General features: G+C 37.5%; 1 protein-coding gene across 4 annotated transcripts; it reads right to left on the bottom strand.

The window, feature by feature from the left end:
- Positions 1–1,912: 1,912 nt before the first annotated feature.
- On the bottom strand, positions 1,913–12,320 carry FABP12 (fatty acid binding protein 12). 4 transcript variants are annotated; one of them, XM_032316519.1, is made up of 6 exons: positions 12,231–12,320; positions 10,708–10,862; positions 9,966–10,053; positions 7,870–8,042; positions 6,940–7,041; positions 1,913–2,064 (listed from the first exon to the last, which is right to left on the bottom strand). In XM_032316519.1, exons 3-6 carry the CDS (start codon positions 10,036–10,038, stop codon positions 1,999–2,001), a joined length of 414 nt encoding a protein of 137 aa, XP_032172410.1. In that variant the 5' UTR covers positions 10,039–10,053; positions 10,708–10,862; positions 12,231–12,320; the 3' UTR covers positions 1,913–1,998. The 4 variants fall into 4 exon arrangements, with proteins under 4 accessions (XP_032172410.1, XP_032172409.1, XP_032172412.1 ...); XM_032316518.1 differs by having other exon boundaries at positions 10,695–10,862; XM_032316521.1 differs by lacking the exon at positions 12,231–12,320 and adding an exon at positions 12,102–12,217 and having other exon boundaries at positions 10,695–10,862.
- Between the last annotated feature and the right edge of the window lie 956 nt (positions 12,321–13,276).

Genomic DNA, 13,276 nt, shown 5'->3' on the forward strand with positions numbered 1-13,276 from the left:
AGCTTTAAAAAAAAAAAATAAAAAATAAAGGGAAGCTTTTTTATCCATTAAGTTTGAAGTAGTGTTACCTTGATCCTTAACTGTACATTGTGAACCTGTTTGTATCTTGATTCCCTTTGTTAGGGCTGTGAGGTGAATAATCCAGAAACATGGGTTCTGGTTCCAGGTCTGCCTAAAACCATCAGGGTTTACCATGGAAGTGTAGTTTACCAATTTGGCCCTGTCTCCCCATCTACACAATAAAGTGATAAGTCCAGGCAGTTTCTAAAATCCCTCCCTGGCTTAAACTTCATAAGGTTTGGTGCTAATAAAACAGAATATTCTCCTTTGCATTGGCTTTTACTATGATGGTAGTGGTTATGTGTTTTCTGTAGAAAGAGCTTGCTAATATATTAGATTGTCAGTTACTGCTCTAGTTCCAGACCTGCGTATCATTCTTTCACACACAGGTGGGGTTCAACCTGTGAGACACACACTGTCCCAACTAGTTTTTAAAAAAATTAATATTTTTCCTTTTGACCCCCTTCACCCATTTCTCCCAGTGGATAAAGGAGGTTAAAAGATTTTAAAAAGGGGGGGAAGGGACTGCAAACCATGTTCTAATGAAGCTTCTTTGTTAATTATAAGTTGATCTAAGTATAAATTTTTATTAATAATCAAGACAGAAAATAAGTTTCTTACACACCAATTCTTATAAGATGGGAAAATGCTTAAGTTAGTACTTTCAATGGTCCTCATACTATTGGTTTCAAATTGCTGCACACTACTAATTTTAGACAATTGCCTTGGTGTGCAAGAAATTGAAAAACACTGAGAGGCTCACAAAACAAATGGTTATGTTATAAAATGCTCAGTGAAATTAGCACAGAAGTTTATTAACAAATTTTTATTCATAGAGTTCTATTTGTATCAGTGGGTGATATAATAATTTAGATATTGGATTAAAAATTCTGGGCATCGGGGCGCCTGGGTGGCTCAGTGGTTTAAGCCGCTGCCTTCGGCTCAGGTCATGATCTCAGGGTCCTGGGATCAGGTCCCACATCGGGCTCTCTGCTCGGCAGAGAGCCTGCTTCCCTCTCTCTCTCTCTCTGCCTGCCTCTCCATCTACTTGTGATTTCTCTCTGTCAAATAAATAAATAAAATCTTTAAAAAAAAAAATTCTGGGCATTTAGGACAAAATTCTTTCTAAATACAAATCATCATATACTATAATAAGCTAAATCTGAAATATGAATCATTCTAAACAGCCTCCAATGTCATTTGATTGCAAACTCTATCAGGGCATGGATTCTTTTGTTTTCTGTTGTATCTCTAGCACCCTCTAAAAAGATCTTTTTGTTGCTAATTTTAAAGATTTATTTATTTATTTGAGAGACAGAGAGGGTACACAGGAGCATGGTGGGGAGGGGCAGAGGGAGGGAGACTCTCAAGCGGACTCCACACTGAGCCTAGAGCCCAATGTGGGGTCATCAACCCCATGACCCAGAGATCACGAGCCCAAGATTACGACTTGAGCAGAAACCAAGAGTCAGATGCTCTACTGACTGTGTCACCCAGGCATCCCAAAAAGGATTTATAATTAATAATATTTTCCCAATGTACTGCAGATCATGTTGAATATAAAGGATTGACATAATACGCTTAATGGGGAAAAAATCAACATGAAGTGCCTTTCTGAATGCATGAGAGCAGCCTTCAATTCATTATAGCAGCTTGCTTTCCCACAGCTCTCAGTACCAAGGTACAATATAACCGAGGCATATAAAAACTGTGAAGTGTGTAAACCTGGTGATTCACAGACCTGTACCCCTGGGGATAAAAATATATGTTTATAAAAATAAAAAATTAAAAAAAAATAAATTAAAAAAAAACTGGAAAGCAAAATTGTCAGTGCTTGTCCACAAGCTCCCTCATATTAACAGATGTAACATTTTACTTTGGAGTTTTATTTAAACAACCTCAGCAGTTTGGATCACAGTTTGGGGATGCTTAAGAGTTTCAGACTGAGTTTTTTTGTACTCTCTCGTATGTCCGAGTGCAGATAACATTGTTCACGGCACTTTCCTAGAAGACAAAGGAACGATGAGACATTTCAGTATTGCTGGTGAAACTGCTTTTAGAACAATGCAAACCAAGTACTATCCATACATACATTCTGTGAAAATCTTGAAAAGAGATCTATGTAGATAACTATAGATACCAACTGTTTGTTTGCTAGCTGATTTTGCTAACAAAATGGAAAATCATATATATGATAAATGTGGTTATACATGTATATGGTATATATAATGTGTGTGTGTGTGTAGAAGAGTATAAAAGAGTATAAGAGTATAAAATCTGAAACATTTTAGATACCTACAGTGAGGCACTTTTGCTAATTTTATATACACTACATTTTTCAAATAATAACATTAAGTTACATTGATATTGTATTTTATGGTTTTTAGAGCACTGATATATACATGATGGTATTTAATTCTCTCAAAAAAAACCATGAAGAGTCTGGAAGTTTTCCCTCTGTTTCTATTTTTTGAAACACTTCAGGAGAATAGGTATTATTTCTTCTTTGAATGTTTGGTAGAATTCCCCAGGGAATTAGTCATGTCCTGGACTCCCATTTCGGGGAAGGTTTTTAATCACTGATTCAGTCTTGTTACTAGATATTGGTTTATTCAGGTTGTCAATTTCTTTCTGCTTCAGTCTTGGAAGTGTATAGGTTTCCAGGAATGCATCCATTTCTTCTAGGTTGCTTAACTGATTGGCATACAACTGTTGATAATAATTTCTGATGATTGTTTCTATTTCCTTGGTGTTAGTCGTAGTCTCTCCCCTTTCATTCATAATTTTATTAATTTAGGTCCTCTCTCTCTTTTCTTTTGGATTAGTTTGACCAGTGGTTTATCAATCCTATTAATTCTTTCAAAGAACCAGCTTCTAGCATAGGAATACATGTAGGACAATAGAAAAAAGAAAGGAAAAGTGACTTGGGGTAAATTGGAGGGGGAGACAAAGCATGAGAGACTGTGGACTCTGAAAAACAAACTGAGGGTTTTGGAGTGGCGGGGGGGTGGGTGAGCCTGGAGGGCACATATTGCATGGAGCACTGGGTGTGGTGCATAAACAATGAATCTTGCAACACCGAAAAAATAAAATAATAATAATAATAATAATAACCCATAAAGACAGTCCTGCATTTTTGAAGGCAAGTAAACTCAATCTTGGAAAGGATAAATGATTCATCCGAAGTCACAGAGGTACTGAATGGCAGGGATGGAAATGCACAAATTGGATTCTGAATCTACATTTTCCCTAATGAATTAAAAACATACCTGTGTGGTGATTAATGTCATTATAAGGAGCAATAAAATCAAGTATGCCTAGTCTTCCACTTATTATTTTGTAAGGAAATGTACTCTTCATTGTTGGAAGGAAAACCATCCTTACATTAAGAAATGAAGATAGGATTTTGTTGGGCTTTTTTTTTGTTGTTTTTTTTTTTTTTTTTTTACTTCACATAGTTCTCACATATTCCCTTAAAGCTATTTAACATTATGTCCAAAATTGCCATTTTATTCATTGTGGTGCAATTGGAGTTTTGGGAAGATGAATCATTGGCATATTTCCCTCCACTGTGTGACAGTGAGAAAGTTGACCTGAGCAGCCATCCTCAAAGGGAGCAGAATGGTCTCAAAAATTACTTTGAAATTAAGCTAACCTGGGTTTTAGTTTTCTTTTTTTAAGAATATTTATTTATTTATTTATTTATTTATAATTTTTTAAATTTATTTTCAGTGTGACAGTATTCATTGTTTTTGCACCACACCCTGTGCTCCATGCAATCTGTGCCCTCTCCAATACCCACCATCTGGTACCCCCAACCTCCCACCCCCCGCCCCTTCAAAACCCTCAGATTGTTTTTCAGAGTCCATAGTCTTTCGTGGTTCACCTCCCCTTCCAATTTCCCTCAACTCTTTTCTCCTCTCTAACTCTCCTTGTCCTCCATGCTATTTGTTATGCTCCACAAATAAGTGAAACCATAAGATAATTGACTCTCTCTGCTTGATTTATTTCACTCAGCATAATCTCTTCCAGTCCCATCCATGTTGCTACAAAAGTTGGGTATTCATCCTTTCTGATGGAGGCATAATACTCCATAGTGTATATGGACCACATCTTCCTTATCCATTCGTCCGTTGAAGGGCATCTTGGTTCTTTCCACAGCTTGGCGACCGTGGCCATTGCTGCTATAAACATTGGGGTACAGATGGCCCTTCTTTTCACGACATAAGTATCTTTGGGGTAAATAACCAGTAGTGCAATGGCAGGGTCATAGGGAAGCTCTATTTTTAATTTCTTGAGGAATCTCCACACTGTTCTCCAAAGTGGCTGTACCAACTTGCATTCCCACCAACAGTGTAAGAGGGTTCCCTTTTCTCCACATCCCCTCCAACATATGTTGTTTCCTGTCTTGCTAATTTTGGCCATTCTAAGTGGTGTAAGGTGGTATCTCAATGTGGTTTTAATTTGAATCTCCCTGATGGCTAGTGATGATGAACATTTTTTCATGTGTCTGATAGCCATTTGTATGTCTTGGTTGGAGAAGTGTCTGTTCATATCCTCTGCCCATTTGTTTATATGATTGTTTGTTTTGTGTGTGTTGAATTTGAGACATTCTTTATAGATCCTGGATATCAACTTTTTGTCTGTACTGTCATTTGCAAATATCTTCTCCCATTCCGTGGGTTGGCTCTTTGTTTTGTTGACTGTTTCCTTTGCTGTGCAGAAGCTTTTGATTTTGATGAAGTCCCAAAAGTTTATTTTCGCTTTTGTTTCCTTTGCCTTTGGAGACATATCTTGAAAGAAGTTGCTGTGGCTGATATCGAAGAGGTTACTGCCTATATTCTCCTCTAGGATTCTGATGGATTCCTGTCTCATGTTGAGGTCTTTTATCCATTTTGAGTTTATCTTTGTGTGTGGTGTAAGAGAATGGTCGAGTTTCATTCTTCTACATATAGCTGTCCAGTTTTCCCAGCACCATTTATTGAAGAGACTGTCTTTTTTCCACTGTATATTTTTTCCTGTTTTGACAAAGATTATTTGACCGTAGAGTTGAGGGTCCATATCTGGGCTGTCTACTCTGTTCCACTGGTCTATGTGTCTGGTTTTATGCCAGTACCATGCTGTCTTGGTGATCACAGCTTTGTAGTAAAGCTTGAAATCAAGTAATGTGATGCCGCCAGTTTTTATTTTTGTTTTTCAACATTTCCTTAGCGATTCAGGGTCTCTTCTGATTCCATACAAATTTTAGGATTATTTGCTCCAGCTCTTTGAAAAATACCGGTGGAATTTTGATCAGAATGGCATTAAAAGTATAGATTGCTCTAGGCAGTATAGACATCTTAAAAATGTTTATTCTTCTGATCCAAGAGCATGGAATGGTCTTCCATCTTTTTGTGTCTTCTTCAGTTTCTTTCATGAGTGTTCTGTAGTTTCTCGAGTACAGATCCTTTACCTCTTTGGTTGGTTTTTAATCCCAGCACCACCATGTTTTTCTAGCTGAATATCCTTAGGTAAATCAGTGGCTGAATCTCAGTTTTCTCAACTGTTAAATGGGCTAATTAGTAATTTTTTTGTTGTTGTTCAGTGTTTCAAGATTCATTGTTTATGCACCACACCCAGTGCTCCACGCAACCCATGCCCTCTTAAATAACCACCACCAGGCTCACTCTCCCCACCCCTTTCCCTTCCACAACCCTCAGTTTGTTTCTCAGAGTCCACAGTCTCTCCTGGTTCATCTCTCCCTTCAATTTCCCCCAACTCACTTTTCCTTTTCTTCTCCTAATGTCCTCTGTGTTATTCCTTATGCTCCACAAGTAAGTGAAACCATATGATAATTGACTTTCTCTGCTTGGCTTATTTCACTCAGCATAATCTCCTCCACTCCCATCCATGTTGAAACAAAAGTTGGGTATTCATCTTTTCTGATGGAGCCATAATACTCCATTGTATATATGGACCATATCTTCTTCTTTATCCACTCATCTGTTGAAGGCCATCTTGGCTCTTTCCACAGTTTGGCGATCGTGGCCATTGCTGCCATGAACATTGGGGTACAGATGGCCCTTCTGTCTTCTGTTCACTATGTCTGTATCTTTGGGGTAAATACCCAGTAGTGCAATTGCAGGGTCATAGGGTAGCTCTATTTTTAATTTCTTAAGGACTCTCCACACTGTTTTCCAAAGTGGTTTGCACCAACCTGCATTCCCACCAACAGTTTAAGAGGGTTCCCCTTTCTCCACATTCTCTCCAACACATGTTGTTTAATTGAGGCCATTCTAACTGGTATAAGGTGGTATTCTCAATGTGATTTTGAATTTCTAAATGGGCTAATTAGTCTTAACTCACAGGACTATTGTGAGGATTAGGTAAATAATATAGGAAAGCATGCAAACAGTAGTCACAGAAATGTCAGTTTTTAATTGTGTCAACTCATCCATACACTAAGGGGATACCACTTAAACTTTGCATTAGTTTAAACTTCCTTTTCACATGTTTGTTTGGTGTTGAGCTGGAAAACAGTGGGAAATTGATCCTGATATGGAGCAAAGGATTAGCAACATCTCACAATCCCTGCTGAAATCTTCATTGCACAAACACATGCTTGTTTTGGCTTATGTGTAAGTCAAAGAATTAGGTAACACAACTCTTTTATTTTCTTTAGTGTTTTAGTTCCTCAACCCACATTTTATAATATTTATGATCATGCATAAATATTATATCTACTATATTTATCTGCCAGTGTTTTCCCCCATTCTTATAAAGCAAGAGAAAAAGAAAAATTACATTGACTTCTATTATTTTAGAACAACCTATTTGAATGATTTTTTGTATTAAGTATTAGAGCAGGTGACAAAAATAATGACAGACAGGTTCACTCACCACCACCATTTTCCCATCCACTAACTTTCTCCTTATGGTGTTCTCCTTGCCATCCCAGTCTTGCACCTGAATCAGAGAGTCCTTATCGAAAGTTACCACACTCTGAAAATGGACAAAACAGAATTCAGCTCAGATTGTCACATTTGAATACTAACGTTTTATCAAGTACCAAATTCTTCTCAGCTGTTGTGACATTCTCAGGTAGTTTTAGACTGGTGTTTACAAGTTTTACATATATTTTAAGACTTCGTCAGCACTAAATTTGTTGGCTGATTCTTCTGGGGAGAAAAGGTTTTGTAAGAGTAAAAATATATTATCTTGAAGACTAAGTAAAATTCTCTTTTCCCTGAGAAATTAAGAAGAGTAGATACCCTATGCCCTCATTTCCTGTTTGCTCTCCACTCCACGCACAGAAACTTCTCCAGCCATGAGTAGTATTGTTGAATATGTATACTAACATAGAAAGCAACTCCCATTGTGTTAAGCCACTGGGGCCTGTGGTTAATTTGGTACTGAGGCATAACGTCACCTATACTAGTCGATGTAGTTTTATTCATTCTAACTTTATGCATAGAAAACTGCTACAAAGTAGAAAGACATAACTTTTATTTCTGAGAGAAGAATCTAAAGAAATGATTCTCAATATGCATCTGCTAAGTTTCTGCTTCAGAATTGTTAGAAATACAGTCTTCGGGTGCCTTCCCCACACATCAGAACCTGTGTGGATGGGACCTACAAATAAGCATTTTTCTCAAGCATCACAGGAGATGTCTATGCATATTAAAATTTAAGATCCTCAGACCTAGGTTTTAGCCCAATGTTCATCTAATACAGACTTTAGATGTGTTTGCTATAACTGTTTCCTTACTTAGAATGATTTCGAATTTACATTCTTACGAAATGTAACTGAAAGAGTGTTGAAGGCCTCACCTTGGTCTTATGGCCACCTGGTGTGGTTTCCTCAAACTCTTCTCCCAGTTTAAAGGAGATCTCATTATTTTTAAAGATGCTTTTGGTTTTTATGGTGATCATATCCTCCTGGGTACTGATGGTCACTATGGGTTTTGCCAGACAGGCAAGTTTCCTGCTGGCTCTTCCTATTCCTGGAAACCAGATGAAAGGACACCATAGTTAAATCTGTTGCTGACTTTAGAAACCCATGTTCACTGCGTAATTCTTTACTAGCTAAGAGGTCTGCGAGTTAAGCAGATTTAATGCTGCATGAATTCAAGTAGCTGAAGCTTATAGCACCACCATTTTGTTAAAATAGATTATATTTTGCAGGAAAAAAAAATCAGTCTCTAATTTTGGCTACTGGTTGTCATGTTTCTTTAGCCCAGTAGGTATTATTCCTGTTGGTTCATAAACCTCTTTGAAAATTTTATTAAAGCCCCTATTTTGAAAAAATACCTCCCTCTTTTAAAATGCACTCATTTATACAGGGGAAATACTTGAGCGTGGATTATTTAAGATCTTTATTTCTTTATTATATTCTTGTATGTACACACATACAGAGTTGTTTTTTCCATAAAGTATTTTTTATTGTGCTAAAATACATATGACACAAAATTTATCATTTTTACCATTTTAAAGCATACAATTAGGTGGCATTAGGTACATTCACAATATTATACAACCATCACCACTACATATAAAAATTTTTTAAATATAGTTATTCTGTCATAACAATTGTTATTTAACCTACTTTCCCCCCATTTCTATGTCTTTTCTGTGTCAGTACATGTAGATACAAATTTTTGTCATTACTACATAATATTTTACAGAGTATATATATTAATATTTATTTCATCTCTCTCCCTATTGATGAACATGTAGTTTGTTTCCATGTTTTCTTATTACGAATAATGCTAGTGTGAGCATCCTTGTGCACACAGCTTTGTGCATTACATGTAGGACTATTTTCTATAGAAATAGTGTCACATATATAATAGTTAGGTTAAATTTCTAAGAGAAGATAAATTAAACAAACACCCTAATACGGCTCATGAATTTATATTGTGAAACATGATAACAAGTTGGGATGTATTAGATAATTATTACCAAAGATATTTACACCCTAATCCCTAGAACCTGTGAATGTCACTTTACAGGTCAAAGGGGTCTTTATAGATATGGTTAACTCAAGAATCTTGAAATAGGGAGCTAATCAGCCAAGTGGACCCTAAATGTAATCACAATCTCATTATAAGAATCTTCCCTGATGGAAAGGAGAAGGGAGTTAAGGGAAATTGGAAGGGGAGGTGAACCATGAGAGACTGTGGACTCTGAAAAATAATCTGAGGGTTTTGAAGGGGCGGGGGGTGGGCGGTTGGGGGAACCAGGTGGTGGGTATTAGGGAGGGCACAGATTGCATGGAGCACTGGGTGTGGTGCAAAAACAATGAATACTGTTACACTGAAAAGAAATTAAAAATTTTAAAAAAAAAAGAATCTTCCCTTATAAGAAAATAAAGAGTGTGATTAGACTATACAGAAGAGGAGAAGGCAATGTTACAATAGGAACAGAGATTGGAGTATGGTGGACAGACACCACAGAAGGCCAGCAGGCATCTCAGCTGGAAAACAAGATCTATTCTGAAGATCTTCTAAAGATATAGAGCAAATCCTTGAAAAAAATGATTGTTTTTTAAAAATAATTATGACTTTTTGCTTTAAAATTTTTATGGAAATAATACATATAATATGTAATAATATATAATATAATATATTACTATAGTATATAATAATATAGTAATAATATAAATAATATAATTAATATATACTGCATATGTGTTTTAGCCATGTAAACCCATGGTAAATTATATGAGAGCAAGGATTCTGTTAATTACAAACTAATTTTGCAAAGAACTGTATCTAGGTCCTGAACCAATGTCAATCATTTCTATGTTGTTTCTATGTTTCTGTTGGAGGGAGGAGCCCACGATAAAGCTGATATACAGACCAAGTTTCTGTGCTATCAAATCTCCCATTTTTACTGGCTATGATATGCAGGTAAAAATGGCTTACCCAGCTCTTTCATATATTTTTCAAAATTTTCACAAGAAATGGATTTCCATGTTCCCTGGAGCTGATCAACCATTCTGTCTAAATTGATCTTAAAGAAAAATAGACTCATTAGGATGAGTGTGTTATTGTTTCCTGAAATAGTGTTTGAACTTGTTTTTCATACAATTCTTGTGGATAGTACAGAAAAGTCGGAGGGAAAAGTTAGGAATTCTAATCCTTGTCATATTTTCTTAATATCATTTAGAGCAAGAAAGCTCTCTCAAATGTAAGCTGGTCAACATGAAAATAGAAAGAGTTTTTGGAAGGATCAGATATAATTTTTCCAACTCTAATTTAAGATCAAAACTAGGTTTATAAATTCTAGTTCCTTCCCTAAGAACAGCAACACACACACACACAGCACTGTGTAGGGGGTGAAAGTAGGCAGCTATGATTATGCCTTAGGACCCCCGTGCTTCAGGTCTTTTTCTCTCTTTCTCTAACCAAGGGTGATCTAGAATAAGCCAAATTATCAGCTGTTTAGAGATCTTATCACACTCTCATTCTTGATAAGTTGAACTAAAAGCCAGAAAGATTTCATAGATTGTATTTGGCATTTGAACTAAAAAGTTAAATTTAGTGAAGGCTAGAACAAGCACTTTAAGCCATGTCATATAGAGCAGGAGAATGGAACATAGAAAAAAAGGAAGGAAAGAGACTGTGTTCACACACACACACACGCACACACACACGGCCTTGTTACTCTTGCTTTTCCAGATGTCAGTTCAATTTCCCATAAGCTTAGAGAGTCGTCATTGCCATGACAACACCAAGTATCTTCTTAGTAAATCCTCCTTAATTTAGGCTAGGTTCTGTTCCTTTCAGTCTTGACTGAAACACTCTGATGTCCTCTGATATCTGTAAAGAATCAGAACAGAGGATAAAGAGTATAATGGGAAATATACCAACTAGAGAAGAGATTTTCAAGGTTAAAAGACAAACACAGCCTTGCACATGCCATCAGCTCTGGGAATATCATTGTTAATTCTAGGCAATGTTTGATGTCCATATGCTAACACAGAGTTATAGGAAAAACTGAGATTATAAAATTATTTTAAGACAGAAAAGAAAAATAGCATTTTATAACAATTCCTATGAAGATGTTAAATTCCCAGTATTTATACATATCTGTAAAAGCATTTATCCAGGCCAATGGTCTGACCGATAATTATTCAACTAACATTTGTGGAGCACCTAGTATTATATGCCTAATAGGAGGCTAAGCAATTTTGCATACACCATCGACTTAATGTCCCAACTATGGTTGAAAAGATACCATAGCTTATTTTATTCTTTTCCTTTCCTGTGTTAGGAAGTTTACCATTATGATTTTTTTATATTAATGTGTACAATTTATAGTTATCCTCACTCAATTGAATAGCATGAGACTGAAGCCAAGTACTAAAGATACTAACATTAGGCACTGAAGTTACTAAAATTCCTAGGATTTTTTTAAGAAAATGTCTGATGTGTTGCCTCATGTGTTGGATGCACACTGATCCCCCAACATATGTAAATTAACTATGGGAACTCATCTTGAAGAAGTTGTCATATTTGGGAGTTCAGTATTGGTCTCTATTGCTGGCTGGTTAGACTTTCAGAAAAGTGTCAGTAAAATAGAGCCCAGGCATGGCCTCTGTCTCTGGCCCTGTGGTTCCTCTGTTCATGTGCTCATCATGTCAAATCAAAGACTGGCTAATGTGTACTGGCTTAGTCACATGTCCTCTTGGTTGCTCACTCTCTTATCTGTGATGGATCTTTCTGGTGTCCATTACTACGTGAGTCAAAAGTCTTCACACACTATGTCTTTTCCCTCCAGTACATCCATATTCCTTGATGCCAAACTCCCTTGCCTTCAATTTTTCAGTCTTCCTGAAAGACTGAATAAGACCACCCCATAAGAATATTCCCTCCACCCATGAGGAAGTCTTCACCTCAGACCACTGCTCCCTCCACACAAAATAAGTAGTAGGCGCACCACTTTGAGCTTTGTCCATTGGGACAGCTTTTCTTCACCACTCTTCTCAATCCCCCTCCCACCCCAGTGGCAATTAAACCACAGCCTGTTTTTAACTTCTGTCCACACACTAAGCGGACCTGCCCATAAAACCTGTTCAAGCTCTTCCTACTCCTTCAGCTGGTGACAGCCCCCCCACAAAGTTGAGGAATGATCTGAGGGAGGGCTGTTGGTACACCCGTGGTGGGTGACATGAGGAACCGGGCTACCTGCTCATGCAGTTACTTCATATCTTCTGGTCTTGCTTAGCCTTAATCCCAGATGCACAGTTTTTATCTTATTTTGGAATGCTGGGCCTGCCTGCGTCTATGACTCTGTGGTTCTGATAGAACTCAGCTCATAATGGACAGTTCCAGACACGTGGTTACTTGGTATCTTATAATCAAGAGTTCTGTCTCTACTGGTCCCCAGTAACACACCAGGAATGCTTTTCAAAAGCACACAAGTTTCTGTCGCAGGTGGCATGGTCTTGCTCCAAAAGCCCAGAGGTCTGTTCTATAAGGCTTCCACTGTGGCTTCACCTCTCCACCACACTGCATATTTTCCCATCACTAATACCTCCAGTGGCTTAGAGTTTGCCAGATCATATGGCCCAAAGGGCAGGGCTGCTTGTACTGTCATTCTGACTTTGTGCTCTGGGCCTCATTCGAAGCAGGGAGCTCTTCCTGTCACCTAATGTATGGGCTGGAGCATATTCCTAGATGTGGAATATGTTGCCACCATCAGCCAAAGGATCGTACCAGGAGTTTTGTTTCCTTCTTCCTGGTACAAAGGCAAGATGCAGCAACTTGTCTTCTAGAAGAGAGGTCCTCTCTTGCCCTTGACCCACCTGGATCCTAAATACTTTACAAGAATGAAATTTCACTCAATTGCCACTAACTTAAAACTCCCGTACTCCCATATGTCCTACCAACACCTCCAGGATGCTGGCCGTTCATGCTCATCCTCCTGATCACATGATGTGTAGGAGGTCCAGACAACTCAGATCTCATCTCATCAGGTTATAACAGCAGAAGGGAATGTAGGCCTCTAACCTGTAAATATGTGTTGTTCCATGTAAATGCAGTTTCTATTTCTTTTTCTGATCTTGTCTGATTGGGATAGAAAAGAATGCTGTAACGTGTACCTGAAGCCATATTAATCTGCTCCAGCAAAGTTTAACATATCTGGCACAGCAGCTGAGATTGGAGTTATTATTTGAGTTTTCAGTAGCCTACAGTCATTCTCCAAGATTTAGTTGGTTTCTGCAATGGTC

This window comes from Mustela erminea, chromosome 16 (genome assembly GCF_009829155.1).
Source record: "Mustela erminea isolate mMusErm1 chromosome 16, mMusErm1.Pri, whole genome shotgun sequence".
In the NCBI taxonomy this organism is placed as follows: domain Eukaryota; kingdom Metazoa; phylum Chordata; class Mammalia; order Carnivora; family Mustelidae; genus Mustela; species Mustela erminea.

What these genes read in the sequence shown, in the direction of transcription:
- FABP12 (XM_032316519.1), bottom strand. Translation starts at nt 10,038, where the DNA reads ATGGTTGATCAGCTCCAGGGAACATGGAAATCCATTTCTTGTGAAAAT. An exon ending in CAGGTGGCCATAAGACCAAG is followed by an intron (nt 7,042 to 7,869) that starts GTGAGGCCTTCA and finishes GTCCATTTTCAG; the next exon opens with AGTGTGGTAACTTTCGATAA. An exon ending in TGGATGGGAAAATGGTGGTG is followed by an intron (nt 2,065 to 6,939) that starts GTGAGTGAACCT and finishes TTTGTCTTCTAG; the next exon opens with GAAAGTGCCGTGAACAATGT.